Here is a 17,906-nt window from a genome sequence, read left to right as displayed (position 1 = left end):
TGTTTCTATGTTTTTTATTTTTATTTTATTTATTTATTTTGAGTCTCTGACTTGATGCAGCCTATAATGAATTTCTCTCCTGTGCCAACCTTTCTTCTTAGAGTCACATTTGCAACCTATGTTTTCAAATATTTGCTGAATGTATTCCAATCTTCTTCTGTAGTTTTCACCCTCTACAGCTCCCGCTAGTACCATGAAAGTTATTCCCTGATGTCTTAACTGATTCCTACCATCCCGGCCCTTCTTCTTGTCAATGTTTTCCATGTATTCCCGTCATCTTCGATTCTGCATAGAACCTCCTCATTCGTTATCTTATCAGTCCACCTAATTTTCTACATTCGTCTGTACTACCACATCTGAAATGTCTCGATTCTTTTCTGTTCCGGTGTTCCCACAGTCCATGCTTCACTATCGCACAATGCTGGGCACCAAACGTTCATTCTAGAAATTTTTTCCTCAAGTTAGGCCTATCTTTGTTACTAGTAGACTTCTCTTGGCCAGGAACGCCCTTCTTGCCAGTGCAAATCTGCTTTTTATGCTCTCTTTGCTCCGTCCTTCATTGGTAATTTTGCTGCCTAGTTAGCTGAGTTCCTTATCTTCATCTACTTCGTAATCTCCAATTTAGATATTAAATTTCTCGCTTTTCTCATTTCTGCTGCTTACCATTATTTTCTTCTTTCTTCTACTTACTCTCAGCCCATATTTTAGACTGCTCATTCCATACAACATTCTTCTTCACACTCACTGCGGATTGTAAAGTCATCAGCGGATCTTATCACTGGTATCCTTTTACCTTCAATTTTAATCCCATTCTTAAACGTTTCTTTTAGTGGTGTCATTGCTTCTCCGATGTATAGACAAAACAGTAGGGGAGAACGACTACACCCCTGTCTAACACCCTTTTCACTCTGAGCACTTTGTGCGCGGTCTTCCCTCTTAGTTACATTTATTGCGTGTTACCCGTCTTTCTCTATAGCTGAGTCTTACTCTCACCAGTATTTAGAAAACCTTTCATCATTTGACACTGTCGAATGAATTTTTCAGTTCAACAAATACTCTGAAGTTTTCTTTTTTTTTTCCAGATTCAAATGCCTCTCAGCACTATGCGACTTAACTTCTGATGTCATCAGTCGCCTAGAACTTAGAATTAACTAAACCTAACTAACCTAAGGACATTACACACGTCCATGCCCGAAGCAGGATTCGAATCTGCGACCGTAGCGGTCACGCGATTCCAGACTGAAGCGTCTAGAACCACACGGTCACACCGGCCGGCTTTTTTTCCAGTCTTGCTTCTACTATCAGCTGCAACAACCATCTCTCTGATGCCTTTACCCTTCTAAAGCCACTTCTATATATTATTCTTGTGAGCAACTTGGATGCATTAGCAGTTAAGCTGATCGTGCTATAATTATCCCACTTGTTGGCTCTTGTAGTTTACGGAATTGTGTCGATGATGTTTCTCCGAGAGTCTGATGGTATATCACCAGTCTCATACATACTATATACCAACGTCAACAGTTTTGTTACTACTTACCCAAATGATTTTTAGAAACTCAGATGGAATGTGTGATACGCCCGCTAAGCCCGCAGGGCAGAACAGGTGATTAGGATTGTGGAAAGGGCCAAATAAAGTGTCAGTCAGGTTCACTCAAAATTGTAATTTATTATAATTTAATAACACCTTTAAACCAAAACGAGTTTCAAAAGGTGATTATTTCAGGGCTCAGGGTCTCCAAACAAGAAGTCTTAAAAGTCGATCAAACAAAATGCAGTTAAAATAGCAAATAAAATAATTAAAATATATATGGTATCACAGCAAGGCTGGAAAGCCTTAAGGGAAAAGTAGATAGAACAAACATATGCAAGGTGCAATACAAGCGGCTGAGGGCCACAATTAAAGTTGAAAATTTTAAAATATATTACCATAATCTTTTAAGGCAGAAGGCCGCAATGTTTTTGCTTAAGGGGTAATTTCAAGGATAAGGTTTTAAGCGGCTTAAGGCGCACAATTCATTTTCCAAAATTTAAAAAATACGTGAAGTCCAGTAAAAACAAGAATCTTTAAATCATTGGCTGTGATAGATTATAAACAGACAATTAAACACCGGTGAGCAGGGCAATAAAGAAAACGGCACTCAGAAGCCTCTAGGGAGGTCGGTCTGCCCTCGTTCACCTAGGTGTGACAGGTGGTGAGCCCAGCTACACTTGATCCGTCGGAACCCAACCAGGGGACAGCCACGGACCGACCGACACAACGACTTGCTTGCCACCAATCAGTACATGAGAACTCAAACACAAAAGGTTACGAACGTGATAAGCCACAATGAAGTATGTACCAGCTGTCAAAACTACACATCATGTTGGACAGCGACAACAGGTGAGGAAAGGACGCTGCATGAAATTACGTTAGTGGCCAGGGCAGGTAACCAGAACACTTGAATCTGAAATACAGTAATATAGTTAATTTCACCCAAAAGGAACACTGCCTGAATATACGTCAGTGGCCAGGGCAGGTAACCGGAACACTAACGGCCGCAAGGCAGAAAATTTCACTGGTGCACTCGAATTGTAGTCAACCAGTATAGTTAATTGAAACGCATGGCGGCTAAATTTCAGCAACAGAAACACTCGGTGTTGCTCACAGGAAAACCTCCCCAACAGCGAACCATCGAAACGAACCACACAACATGAATGGACGTGGCTCGGATAGTTGAAACCACTACTCAACTTTGACGTCCTGGGTCGGTGAACCACGAAGCTCGTAGCGATCGGACAGCTCCACACACGCTCCGACACTGCGCAGGGACCACCAGCGGACCCTAGTCGACTGCACCACGCGGAGATAACTTCCCTGGTCCGCAACAACTGACCGACTCCGCAGAATGCCGACAACATCTAAAATAGTCGTCAGTGGAAATAACGCCAACCACACACACAACCTGACAAACACTTGCACAAAGACCTGAACGATACCCAACAGTCACTAAGCACGTACAAAGACAAATCGGGAGTCGATGCACACACACACACACACACACACACACACACACACACACACACACACACACACAAGCGCGCGCCACACACGGCTCAATATGATCTTTCCCTTCCGTATTATTTGATCATGAGTCTTTCAAACCTCTTTGAAATTCTGATGCTAGTACTGGATCCTCTGTCTCTTCCCTGCCAACTCCTGTTTCTTCTTCTATCACGTCAGGCGAGTCTTCCCCCTCGGAGAGGCCTCCACCTACCTGCTCTCTCCTAGAGGAATTCCCATTGCACTTTTAATATTACACCCGTTGATTTTAATTTCACTGAAGGTTGTTTTGACTTTTCTTTATGTGAGTCATTCCTTCCAACAACCATTTATTTTTAGATTTCTTTACATTTTTCATGCAGCCATTTCGCCTTAGCACTTCCTACTTGCTTCACTCCTAACTGACGTGTATTTTTGTATGTCTGAATTCCCCTGACATCTTTATACTTCCTTCTTTCATCCATCAACTGACGTATTTCTTCTGTTACCCTCTTGTTTCTTTGCGATTACCATCCTTATACCTACGTTTATCTTTCCAATTTCTCTGATTGCCCCTTTTAGTGATGTCCATTCCATTTCACATGAACTGCCTTCTGAGTTATTCATTATCGCATTACGTGTGTTTATATGACCCTACTCACTTCTTTACTTACGATTTCCTTATTGTATTTGATAATCCAATGTGCTCAACCGCCCAAGTTCGTCATCCTGTGTCTCACATAATTTACCTCCTTATTCTGCTGAATGCCGTTAAATTGTAAAACATAAATCTTTATTGAATAGTAGTGCGATTGTTGCAGACTGATTTACGTCTGAATGTACTGCAGTGTAGCAAGTACGCCAGTGCTGTGCAGCAAGTATGCCAGTACTGTACATCGCCCTTGTCATTTCCCGTTTGCCTCACTGAGCTCGCACCTTTTGTGCTCCAATATAAAATAAACATCTTTTATCCTTCAACAACCATTTCGTTAAAACATTTTCTGACACTGAATAATTATAATTTCACAACATTCCACCGAGATAAATGTCTAACCACATATCGGGCGAGGAGCTAAATGCACTTACTTCAAGTAGTTGACTCCAAAGGTTGCGTCAGTGCAGACGATATACACGTACACCTAACCAAACACTGCCCACCAACTAGAGGACAATCATAACTATCTCAGAAATATGATACCTGCTTATTAAGGACCACTGTAGAGTCTCCAATTCGACAGTCAACACAATACGAGGAACAAATCCAATTCGTAATGTACTGCTAACATTGCTATTTGCAAGAAATCGCATTTCTGAAGTATCCATACCTACATATTCATGCCACATGTTGGTGCATCTCGTCAAGCGAGCGTGTTTCTTTCTCAGGCACAATTAACGCTTTCTTCTTAAAAACAACGACATACTGATGGAGGACAAACATTCCCACTGCCCTATTTTCTTGTGGTTTCAGGCAAGACGCCAGTATTTCGCACAGAGACGTATCATAGACATGCGCCACGGATTAGTTTTATGTACATTTCTGCTAGAGCGGCCATATAGAAAAATCGTATACTCTTAAAAAAAAAAAAAGAAACCTTCCTCTGCACTTGGTGCTCCACATGCTTTCATAGCTTTTTTAATCTAAGATGACTAACGTGGTGCCCATCAGCAGATTTCTTCAGCCAGATGTTCTCCAACTTAAATGCCTTTGCATGAGCAAATTTTAATTATTCTTAGCCGCCTCTTGTACACAGAAAAGTATTTGTATTACAGTTTCTGTTGCTTATTAGAAAGTTGGAAACATTTATGGACTTGGAAGTCTCTCAGCCTCACCTTCTTATCAGTTCCTTCCTTTCTCTTCTCTCTGCTTCTCGTGTTCTTTACAACGACAGATCGACCAAATGACGCGCTGTACTCTTGTCCTTAGCGGATAATCGACTACTTCCCTCAATTTCTCCAGTGGCATACGATTTTTCAGGCAGTTAAATGGGCCTATGTGTTCTGCAGGCTACCAACTCAGGTGGTGCAATTGGACATACAGACTGTATCCTTTGCTCTTCAACATTCAGATTTTAATCGCGGGCGGTCATTGGTGATGATTTTATCAATGCAGCCGACTTGCATGATGAAATCTTTGCTCGTTGCCATGGATATGGTCTTCACCACACAGTAGCTTTGACATGAGTTCTACTACTACCAGAACGTAACGAAAACTGTGCCATGTTGACAGTAGAGGACCCGTTAAGTCAGCAGCTAGAGGATGTCACAGTTTCTTGGGCACAGATGGACAGAGAGGAACTTGAGTCACCTGCCGTCAAATCGGGAGAAGAGGTCAGCCGAGGTGCAGGTCCTCTGCGTACGATCCAGCGATTCGGAAAGAGATGCCGTAGTACTTAGGTCACTACGGGCTGGACAGCCATCAAGTTGATACTACAGTTGCTACTGGTTTGCAGTGGAAGATCGTCTGTTAGTAGGGTGCTAAACTTGTGGCTGGGTCTATGAGGTGATGGTTCACTATCCGACACGTTTACACTTCACGGATTCTGACATTTGGCGTGACGAAGCCAACGGGCATTATCAACAGACTAGTAGTGCGTATTTCGGGGGTTTACCTGGCCACGATCGGTAAATGTGGCTCTGTAATTAAAAAAGATACACGATACATCTAGACCATCCTGTCTAACGCCAGTATAGGAGTTAACATGATCATCATAATCGTTTGCCGGCCGGAGTGGCCGAGCGGTTATAGGCGCTACAGTCTGGAACCGCGCGACCGCTACGGTCGCAGGTTCGAATCCTGCCTCGGGCGTGGATGTGTGTGATGTCCTTAGGTTAGTTAGGTTTAAGTAGTTCTAAGTTCTAGGGGACTGACGACCACAGAAATTAAGTCCCATAGTGCTCGGAGCCATTTGAACCATCACAATCGTTTCGATGCAGCTGTTGATGGAGAGAGATGGAATGAGATGGAAACTATGGCGATGCACGACTGACGCCACTTTCTCATGTGATTGCGCGGGAGCTAATGTGCGGATCAACTGCAACAGCAACAAGAATAAAAATTTCGCGCTCTTTTGCTGTCGCTGGATTCCTTCTGTTAGGTTGTGTAGGTGTTATACTTTCACGTAACTGGTTCAAGAGGTTGATAAATAATTGCCGAGATGGTTGACGTCTGATAGGATATGTTGCGGCATACACCATACAAGAACGAACTGCAGTCTCCCTGCACCTACCGTACACCGTGAGCGTGTCGGCTTGTTCTGCATTGGTAACTTCTATGGTCTACTCACCCACTGACGACCTTGTGATTAGACTGTCATACGTTAATTGACTATCGAGTCGCACCGCACTCGAGGAACACACAAGCACACTGTAAGCAAACATAACAGCATCGTACGTAGCAGCTACGCAGCTTGACTGGGACAAACAAGTGTCGGTGTGGAAAATTTTAACACCACTGACATTTTAATTTACACTACTTTCAGTTTGTTAGTAGCAACAGGCAGCGGTCACGGTGCATTCGGTTAGTACCGAAGGTCCTGTGGAAGGCCACGTGAATGTCCCCCGTAACATAGTGCGGTCGTCATCGGCCTCCGTCCGTGGCGCAGTGCGTGTTCCGAGCGGCCGTTCGGCTGCGTGACAGCAAATTCAGACATGACCTGAAACTTCTTTGTTTATGTCCACTGAAATAACTGAGTACGTGAAACTTCTTATCGTTTACTTAAACTGCTGAGTGAAAATGAACCTACTGTCTCGTTACTTATTTTTATCATTTTATCACTGACCTACAGAATTTTCCCTGACAAAGACAACTCAAAATTGACCTATTCATGTGTTACTAAGAATACATAAACGCAACCCAATCTGACTGCTCTAAAATGACAACATAACTTCAAATAATTAATACAAAAGAATGGCCCTAAATTGGAAGAAATCCTAACAATAACCCATAGTTTTCATAAGCCACTTACCTCACAGAAAGTCTTCATAACACGAACTACAGCAATGTCAGCAAGCAGCAACTACACCCAGCTAGATAAAAGGATTCTAATTACTATAGGCTATAACTACTGGGATGCAAAAAAAAGAGAATTGTTGAAGAGCAAACAATGTATTTTACCTTGCTCATGTGACATCCAGTTCCAGGAGTGATATAGTCGTCAAAAATTCCACTACCCATACATCACCATCTACATCCATCATCATTTTCCAACGCATGTCCTACCAAGACGAAGGACACCTGTCCAAGCTGTCGCCGCCCGCTGGCTGATAGCTACCTGCTACTCCGTCCAACCACAGAGTCTCTTACCGAGGGCGCAGAGCGCTGCCAGCGTCTACAGCGCTGCCAACATATAAACACGCTACTTGCGAACCGTCGGCCTGGTGTAACGAGAAAGGTGATTCATCCGACTGGGTAACACGTTTCCCACGGTCCGTAATCCAATGGCAGCGATCCTGCGCCCACTTCAGTCGTCACTTACGATGCCGGTGTCTGGACGTGGCTGGACTGTGAAACCCCGCGTCCGACAACGTGCGCTGAACGTTGTGGCCAGAAACACCTGCGCCTGCACCGACAGTGCTCCCTGTCGTCGCATCTACCACATATTTCCGCATGCCCTACTTCTAAGAGTGGACAGGCCTTCGATTTCTCCATCTGATGTGGTGTTGTCTCCCAGCCGTGGTTTCGTGGTCCTCCCAGACAGCAACACGCCAGCAGCGGACCAGCTTGGCCGTTCCGAGACACAGGGGTCCGCCGAGACGAATCTGCATTTTGTTAAAATCCCCATCTCAGGGGATCTCCCTACATGCGACCCATATCTTCACTAGAGGAATTCGTCTCTATTCCTCTAAGCTTTCCTTGCAGTGTCTTGTGGCAGTGGCGACAAGTGACTTTCAGTTTGATGATGGGCAGTGCTCACAACGTCCGCGCTCATTAATGTACTGAAGCTGGCAACTTGTAAAGATGTACTGGCTGAAAGCGCTCTGCTGCATTTCTTCAAATGAAACTGCACGGATAACCAGTCAGCGCCCCACATCTCCGTGACGACGAATGAGTAGCCCTCAGCTGGTGTCTATAGTGATACCAGCTGAGGGCATCTGAGTCGTCGTCACGGAGATGTGGGGCGCTGACCGGTAATAGACAACCGGCTACAAAGGTAGAAGTTATGCCGTAATTAACCTGGCACTGGTGACTAAGTTCTATCAGAAGATACCAGAGCACTGCAACACGACTCACGTCCAAGCACGGCTGCTGCTTCACAGTGGCTCGCTGTCGCCGCTGTTACGCGACTGCGGGAGAGAAGTGGTTGCGCGTAACATCCTCCTCGGCAGGCCAACTACGAAAACATTGTCAACATTCGATACCGTCTGCCAAATTCGATGCTTAAATGCTTTGGAGTAAGGCAACTCATTAGCCGTTTCAATTCAAGCGCGCATCACCTTTTAATGCGCAGCAACTTTTTGTACTTTTTACGCCAGCGTTCATAAACATGTTATAAAATTTGTGTGCATACCTGTGTGTGTGTGTGTGTGTGTGTGTGTGTGTGTGTGTGTGTGTGTGTGATTTGCATTATTTATACGTGTGTTGATGACTGCACGACTAACTACTAATTACTCAAACAAAACGAGTACACGGCGTCACTTGTGTTCAGAAGGTTTGTCCCCCGATTAGGACCTTCGATTTGACGAATTTCCACGTACTTCCGATGACGTAGTTTCTTGTAGGCGTAGACTCGTATCTTTCCCGTTAACGACACTTCGTTTCTTCCCTACCACATGGCATACACCGAATGCAGGGATCTCTTTGGCGGAACACTCGAAGCAACTGAAGGTCGACATTTAGACTGAGGAGACGACTGCTGTCAGAACCGTTTACGTATAGTCCTTCCATCTGTCACCCTTCGCTTTTTCGCTTACTACCGGTTCGCAGTCTGCAGTCTGACCTCTAGAAATTGAAAGACACCTCTTTTCTTCAAAGTTTACTTTAATTTTCCTGTAGTCGGCTTCTACATTTCTATGTTCATTGTATATCTGCTCTATCCGATCCTACTGTTCAATTTTCCACTCTCTGTGAGTTTCATATTTAGACAACTATGTTTCCTTTTGCTCGCTTCATTTGCTATGTCTCCATTTTTCCTTTCCTCATTATTCATATTTACTGTCTCATATATTTTGGAATGACTTGTGCTAGGCCTGGACATTTCCTCGAAAGGTCTTTTGCTACATTCAGTATTTTGTCTCTCAAAACTATTCATCCATCTTCAATTGCATTTCTGTCACTCATTTCAGTCGATCCTTGTATAAAGGATTTAACGATTAAGCGATGATCCCGGAAGAGTAAGCTATGTACGACTCGTATTAAACGCGCTGTAACGTCCCAGTGCTTTGCAGTTGCCGAATATGCGTGTGAATCGTACAGGAGTAAATGTCCTGACCTCTTTTCCCTGTCCGCCACCTGCTGCCCCTCCTCCGTTCGCGACCTTCTCCTTGCTCTCTCTGTCCACTTCCTCCTTCCCAATCTCCGCGTCCGCGGCGAGCGAGATTAGCAGCTCACACACAGCTGCTCCCGTCGGTGCGCTCGCCCGTCACGCGGATACGTCTTCACCATTTTCGGTCGCTGTCTCAGTAATAAATTCTCGGCTGCGGTAGACGTACAACTCTGGAGAAACCCCGAGATTCGTCCGGCGAAAGAGGCACGGGAGCGACTCGAAATGAAGTCTCAGAGTTGCGGGCTTCGGGCGAGCACTGACCTCGCGACCCAGCCGACGCGAGGCAAACCGCAGTGCACAGCTGGAGGCAGCCGGCCGGCCGCGGCGGCGCGGTGAGTTTGTCGGGCCGCGGTTGGCAGCGCGTGCTGTGTGCGGCGGCCGCGCCCGCCCGCCAGTCGGCCGCCAGCGCCAGCCGGAGGCCGCAGCGGCCACAGTGGCGGAGCGAGCGAGCGCGCGAGTGCAGTGCGGTGCAGTGCAGTGACACGATGCACGGCGTGCCGCAGCGGCACGGGCACGCCAAGCAGTTCCGGCGCAGCCTCACCGTCTCCGATGAGTCCTTCCGGGTGCCGCCTCCCCGCTTCACGGTAAGGACCACACTCTCTCTGTGTTACCGACTGCCGCCGAAGCACCTGACACGACTTCAGTCCGCGGGAAATGCACGTACCGAGTGGCACGATTCGTCAACAACAACGCCAGCAGCTTTACCCCACACCACGGGGTACTACTTTGCAGTGGGAAGCGGAGTGCGAGCTGTTCCGCTGCGACAGCGCCACGAGCGGAGGGCGGCGCCGCTCTGCGACAGCGCTCGCCTCTGGACGCGACGCTGCCGTCCGGGCCGTAGTTTCCTCCGCCAGCAGGTTTCGAACTCGAGGCTCCTTTAGGCAGCGAATGAGTGCAACGGCATACCTCTAAGCGAGAGAAGGAACCCAATACCGTACCGCTACACGATTAATAACCGACCTATGTAGCACGTAACGTCGATTACATACGTAAGGAGCAACACAAAATGCAGTCAACCAGTAGACGTTTAACGTGGCGAGCGAATGTAACGCGTAATTTATTCCAACGCTTCTGGGAAAGCCGAGTGCAGCTGTAAAACAAATGGCGTACTAGACGCCACTGCAACTAGCTGCAGCGTTTGGAGTCTCTGTCGAGTAGACGAGTAGACTCGGGAACAGACGTCCACCGGATTAAGAGAAGCACTCCTGAGATCGTAACGAGTCACCCGTACAAGTATAACAGCGGTGTTCGGGAAACTGTAACGGGAGTCTCTCAATGAACTGCGACCTCGGTATCGCGAAACTTTGGTGGGTAAACGTAGCGAAGTGCTACGCTTGCGACAGTTCTGCTCCCGTCGTCGTATGTCTCGCGCAGCCGTCGTGACGTAAGGACGGGTACACAGGGCCACAGGTAGTCGCGAGAGTGGTATAGCAGAGGAGAAAGGCGTTGCTGCGACTGTACCGAGTAGCCTTCGACACGCACACAGCGCCGGGTCTAAGGGAAAAGCAGCAAAGAGGGGCCCATTCCTACTTCGACACTTTTCTCGGATACTTTTACGAAAAGTTTCAACGCCGATAACGAGTCCTATTTTTAGGGCCTCCGATGCAATTAGTATGTATATCGTGCCATTTAAACAAAAACTCGTGCTTTGAATATCTCGTTTTTCTTAAACTACTTTTAGAGCGTGAAAATACAGCCACCTCAACACCTCAAATGTTATATTCCACTTTGATTCTGACAACGCAGGCCGTACCATTAGTTTAATTCGTACGAAGTTACAGCTTCAACGAAACAGAGATGCCGACATAAAACAATCGTCCCATGCACACTACACTGCAGCGAGTAACAGAGGACACACACAGGTACTGTGCTACAGAAGTCCTACATGTAACCCAGTAAGAATTGGTAAAACGCCGTTTGTACACGGTTCGTATACCCTCATTCACCCCATATGTATGCTTGTATCTAAAGTAATAATACAATTTTCTTTTGTATATCATGTAAGAATTGTTTAAAAGGGTTCGGATACAGAACTGAGTATTTGTGCAAGTATCTAAGTACCATCTAGACAGAAGATGAGAAAACAACTTTGGCTAATAAACGTATTGGGTATTATACGTGTACAGACACGTAGTACACCGTAACATATATTTATCGACTATATTCATTTACAGATTGAATGTTCCATAACATCCTGTGTGCGATTCACTTCTAATCACCAACAGCACAGGACTCGACGTCGGCCCGTCTGTATTCACCGCGCACGCAGTGTCCTAGTGAGGCACGACCGCCGTGGCCGTTGATTTCTTGTCGCTCGTCGCACTAGTCTGAAGAATCGATATTTCGTACCGTACGTTATAGTGCGGCATGAGAGGACAACATCTCGGCCGATAAAGCAGGTGCTACATCTTACGCGACAATACATGGAGTACAAAAGCTGCTTATGCAAAATGTTATTTAGTTTAGAGGAAATAACAGGAAGCTTTTTCTTATATGATATAGTAAAAAGTCACAGGTGTACCGCACGTTTCCGCGCCAAGGGTCCTCGAAGGGTCTGGCGCCGGACTTGGCTCAGGCCAACGTTCAAACACAATAGCCAATTTGTGAATTCCACCGTCAGCAGAGACTTACCGTAATGTACAAGCTGGTGTTGCTGACGATCATCTAACTCGGACGCATCTTCTGCTAAACACACTCGGTGGAAGAAGATACCGTGTACTTCTTCGTGAAGAACTGTCGGGAATGCAGGAGAATGTCCCGCTAGCAGCTTGATGGTGACTTGCCAACTTCGCCGTTGCCGGCGGGGAACACTTACACAGTGTTATGTGCACGAGATGCCGTTAGACACTCGAGAAGAGCTGATCGCCCATTTGACTGCAGCAGCAGCCATTACTCGTGAAACAACTAATTTCTGTGAACATGCTGGACAATCGGTAGCGCACAGATGCCAGTAGTGGGTTATTGTAAATGGACTACGCTCTCGGCAGCATCTCTGAGGCAACATTCAACACGCGACAGTATGTATACAGTCTCTGAACATCACTAGCGCCACGCCACAACCTAAACGGAACCCCAGCGTCGCAGACTTCCTTTCATCTCCTCCGGACACTCTATACTTTCACACGCATAGTATTTTTACACACTGTATATAAACACAAATGGTGAAGAGAGGTGGATTTCTTTAAGAACCCTTCGATTTGTAGACTCATTTTGCAGACGTTGAAAAAGATCAAACATTTGAGTCCTGTAATGTAAGCGTAAATTTTATTTTGGAAAGTAGATAGTTGGGCAAAGATTTCAAACATCTTAGAATCGTTGCTGTATGAAACTAAGTGTAAGGAATAGGAACTGAGATGTCTAGCACCATTCCGGCCCTCTGTTCGTTCAGATATCACGGGAGGGGTTCACTCGACGGACACTTGACTCACGCTTTGACTGATGTGTCGTAATTACTCTTGTTTTGTGATTTATTCAGCACCATATTAATAAAATAGCAAAGTTAAAAACTTATAATCACGTTGTTCCGACTGTTTACTCCAACCTTTTAACATTTGAATTAGCTTAGTTCGCACGTCGTAAATTGTCTGCGCGATCGTTCCCATAGTGCTATCTAATGGAGGTGCTTCTGCAGCTGTATACGGGCGAGAGCATTTACTTGTAGAATAAGAGAGTATATTACGCAGCGTACGCTCAGACTGTAGTCTGTGTACGATAGAACTTAAGTTCTGAATATATTACCAGGGAGACAGTGCTGTTGATCTGAGTAGGTCGTGATTAGCGTTTCGGACAACTGGCTCAAGTAGGAAAGTCTTTACTTTCGCATTTATTTCTCCCCGTTGTGGCCCAGCGATATATTTAATAAAATTAAATTTGCTTGCACTGCAGACCAGACACAAGCAGTCTGACGAATGTGATCGGCAAGGCGCAGGACTTGAACGTGTGATATGCTGGCTGAAAGTCGCCCCCTGCGTTATCGAAATCTGACGCTTTGGTCTGCGGGACAATTTTACCGCGGTCGTTCCTTTAGGGTTCTCTCCTGCCTCGCATGGCACGCGGAGGTAAGCTCACGCGGTTGTTTGTGAGACATGCGAAAGAGTTTGGGCAGCGTGTCGTAGCTTTCATTGCGTGTAGAACCTTGCCACGTGAAACAAAGTTAGCACCAGAAGAAACGGCTGAAGGGTTCCATCACTTAAAACGTTGTTTTACGCCTGTGGAAACCTTACCGTACATTAGTGGCAAAAAATATAATATAATGTGGACGCCAGTGTCAGGTTTTATGTCTTTCTCTTAGAGAAACTAGACTCGTTCCACTTGCTTTCGCCGTCTCGTCGCGGTTAAACGAGATCCGATTTTAAACATTACGACCTACCAAAGACAATATAATCTTCTCCATATAAATCAGCTTGGGTTACGAAGACATCCATCATGCAAACCCCAAGTAGTGCTGTTGGTGCGTGATAACTTCTGCACTGCGGATAGCGGAATTCAGTCTAAACTGGGGTTTCTAGACTATCGGAAAGTTTTCTGTTCAGTAGCACACGGATGCCTCCTAATGAAAACGTGACCTCGTGGGATATGGTAACCAAGTTCGCGGTGTTTCTGGCAGTACGCTACCTTGGGCGATCTGAACATAATCGTCCCTTCCTGTACCAACCTGGCAATAACTTCGTCACTGCAGGTATTTGCCTTTGCGTTCCGATAATTCTCTAGCCGGTCTGCTGCTCGCTGTGTGCGAAAATGTTATCTTCATAGCTAGCGGTTCAAGTGGGCAGAGGAGAGAATCAGAGGGAGCCAAGTCTGGTGGGTGATCAAAGACTGCCAACCGAAGACCCTGTAGGAGCGGTGTGCGGCCGAGAATCGTCCTGAAGCAGGAAAAGATTTTCTACGTATTTTTATATGCTCACTGTGCCCTCAGAAATAAATGAAAAGAGCGACGTGAAGCGATCGACGGGCTTACTAGAGACACTGCCCAACACGTCTGTGCAAAGGCTGAACAGTTTTTCACTGTGGCTTGCATTTCGCGACCGAATGGATCTTACTTTCAGAATGTATTGACGGCGGTGTCAGGATCTTGACAAATAACTGAAATTGCATGCTCTAGCAGTTGCAGTGGTATCCAGTTAGATCTGTAATGAAGGTACGAAGCCTGGCAACTTAATGGAGAGAGATACAAAGTTAGGCAAATGCAAAGACGTGTTGCTACCTTTTCACTTCGGCACAGCTAGCGTCAGTTACGTCAATATATGGGAGTAAAGAGGTGTGAAGTGTAGGCTAAACGACGACATATCGTCACGTGTGGGTTGCTAGGATACTGGCAGAGACAAGTTTGTGTACAGAAGTAATGACACACAAGACACTTGCACGGTACAAAAAAATGGTTCAAATGGCTCTGAGCACTATGGGACTTATCATCGGAGGTCATCAGTCCCCTAGAACTTAGAACTACTTAAACCCAACTAACCTAAGGACAGCACAGCATCCATGCCGGAGGCACGATTCGAACCTGCTACCGTAGCGGTCGCGCGGTTCCAGACTGAAGTGCCTAGAACCGCTCGGTCACAGCGGCCGGCTATGCACGGGACATAGCTGAGCACTGGCTCGCGTGTATGGAAGCGTAGCACGTCGGACTGCCAGCAGACACGGAGCGGATAGAGAGAAAGAAAGTGCGGATCGTGTCAGTGATGTCGGCCTCGCGAGATGGTGTGAGGCACAAGTCTTAACCGACAGGCACAAGTCAGCTCGCGACAGCCTGTGAGGAAACTTCGAAAACCGTCTCCCAGGGCAGAAAGCACGGGTAACTTGTTAAGTTGGATATATCTTCGATGTATTTGTTAAGTTGGTTATATTGCATTACATGCGTAAAAAGGAAAAAAAAAATACTATTGTCCAATTTAGAACACACCCTATTTTTAAACAATTTAAAAAAATTCAAGAAATTAACACAGATTTTCATCATTCCAGGTACTTAGCCACGGACATACCGTTGCGCCAACTCGCTTTTTCATTCAGAATTTCTAAAATGGCTGTTTCCACAACCGTTGCACAGGTTTGTAAAGCTATCTGGACAACACTCTTAATGAAGCACATGACTGAGCCAACAGAAGATGACTTTAAAAAAGTGGCACAATGTTTTTGGGACAAATGGCAATTCCCTAACTGTCTTGGAAGTATAGATGCAAAACACATTCGCATTAAAAAAACCAGTAAGTCTGGTTCCATGTATTACTGCTACAAATACTTCTTTTCCATTGGATTACTAGCCGTCACCGACGCAAATTATAAGTTTGTCATGGTGAATGTAGGCTCCTACGGCAAAGACAATGGCGCAGGAGTGTTTGATGAATGCCCCTTCTGACATGCAATAGAAAAGGGAGACTAAAACCACCTGAAGAAGAATTTTTGCCAGGATACAGTATCAAGTGACTACGCTTTTCTAGGTGATGCAGCATTCCCACTAAAGGAGTATTTAATGAGGCCTTTCCCGGAAAGAACGACGACTGCAGGTGACGGTAAAGAGATGTACAACGATCGGTTATCTCGGGCAAGAATGGTGGTGGAATGTTCATTTGGTTCTATAACATCTAAATTTAGAATTTTCACAAACCTATCGAAACTAGTGTGGAAAATGCAGTACATATTGCTAAAGCTGTAACTTTTTTCCACAACATCATCCGCGCCGAAATATACCAAATGCAGCACAAGACAATTTACAAAAGAGATACAATGCATCGTCACGAGCAGCTGTGCAAGTGAGGGATAATTTTAAATTGTATTTTGAACAAAATCCTGTACAAAGAATGCAGAGTACACGGCTTAAAAAGTCTTATGTGCTCTTACTTGTTGTATAATTTATATTGGCAATGAAGAAAAATTTTAAATTGTATGTTGAACAAAATCCTGCGCACAGAACGTAAACAACACCGCTTAATAAATGTATGTTACACATGTACTTACTTGTAGTAGCAATTATTTTCGCAACTTCCTCCCATTCACGGTATAATATTAAACGGATATGATAATTTTTATTTCTCTTGTCCCACAAGACACGCCGTTCTTGAACAGCACTGATCAAAATGTCAGCCATTTTAAGGTCAGAAAAACTCTGCAGACGGCGTCCACTTGATCGCCGCGCCCGCCCGCCACGTGCGCGCTCACGTGGGACAATTTGACCGTCGGCCATTGTTTGACATATCCGCGCGGTCGCCGCACCGCAGAGCGGTCGCAACAGTCCGCTCACGTAGGACGCCTCCTAAGAGTACTGTTCGCGGGAGAAACAAAATAGTCTTTAATGCTGATTGAGGTATATAAGTTTCTGAATATTAATAACACTTAGCAGCAGCACGGTACTCGGGTGTAATACGATACGCCCGCTAAACCCACTGGGCAGAACGGGTGATTAGGATTGTGCAAAGGGCCAAATAAGGTGGCGGTCAGTTTCACTTCAAAATTGTAATTTATTGTAATTTAATAACACCTTTAAACAAGAACGGCACATAGCCGAACCTTTACAACTACGAGTTTCAAAATCCAATTCTTTCACGGCTGAAGGCCTCCAAACAAGAAATCTTAAAAATTTACAAGATAAATTTCAGGTGACTGAAGATACGCAGTTAAAATTGCAAATGAAATAATTATATATAAAAATTTATCTTATATATAAATTTATATATTTATCTTATATATAAATTTATCTTATATATATATATATATATATATATATATATATATATATATATATATATATATATAATTATTTCATTTGCAATTTTAACTGCGTATCTTCAGTCACCTGAAATTTATCTTGTAAATTTTTAAGATTTCTTGTTTGGAGGCCTTCAGCCGTGAAAGAATTGGATTGCACCTTGTATATGTTTGTTTGTTTCTTCTATCCACTTTTGTCTTGAGGCGTCAATATATATATATATATATATTGACGCCTCAAGACAAAAGTGGATAGAAGAAACAAACATATACAAGGTGCAATACAAACTGCTGAAGGTCACAATTAAATTTCCAAACTTTAAAATATATTACCATAATCTTTTAAGGCAGAAGGCCACAATGTTTTCGATTAAGGGGAAATTTTTGAGTATAAGGCTTTAAGAGGCTGAAGGCCCACGATTGATTTCCCAAAAATTCAAAATACCTTAAACAAGTTTTAAGTGTCTGACAGCGCACTAAATGAAAGATAGCACAACAACATTAACTTTCAGCAAAATATCCACTTGCCAGAGTTCAAACTTACTTACACGGGCTGAAGGCCCTTGATTTACATAAAACAGAATAAGAAATTTTTCTTTTAAGGCATCGGCTATAAGAGATTACCAACAGATCATTAAACACCCATGAAAAGGACAGTATAGACAGTGGTACTCTGACGCCTTGGGAGGGAGGGGGGGGGGGGC

At 44.8% G+C, this 17,906-nt stretch overlaps 1 protein-coding gene across 4 annotated transcripts in view; it reads left to right on the top strand.

The window, feature by feature from the left end:
• The first annotated feature begins 9,968 nt into the window (after positions 1-9,968).
• LOC124788346 (NAD(+) hydrolase sarm1) overlaps positions 9,969-17,906 on the top strand; it is an 894,874-nt gene continuing 886,936 nt past the window's right edge. For 3 of the 4 annotated variants that reach the window (XM_047255633.1, XM_047255619.1, XM_047255610.1), the window contains exon 1: positions 9,972-10,085. In XM_047255633.1, coding sequence (XP_047111589.1) covers positions 9,987-10,085 — 99 coding nt within the window. In that variant the 5' untranslated portion in view covers positions 9,972-9,986. Of the gene's footprint in view, positions 10,086-17,906 lie in introns of all 4 variants that reach the window. The other variant, XM_047255647.1, reaches the window with a different exon arrangement.

The sequence above is a fragment of the Schistocerca piceifrons genome, chromosome 1 (genome assembly GCF_021461385.2).
Source record: "Schistocerca piceifrons isolate TAMUIC-IGC-003096 chromosome 1, iqSchPice1.1, whole genome shotgun sequence".
Classification (NCBI taxonomy): Eukaryota; Metazoa; Arthropoda; class Insecta; order Orthoptera; family Acrididae; genus Schistocerca; species Schistocerca piceifrons.
This window is presented reverse-complemented; position numbering and strand designations above follow the sequence as displayed.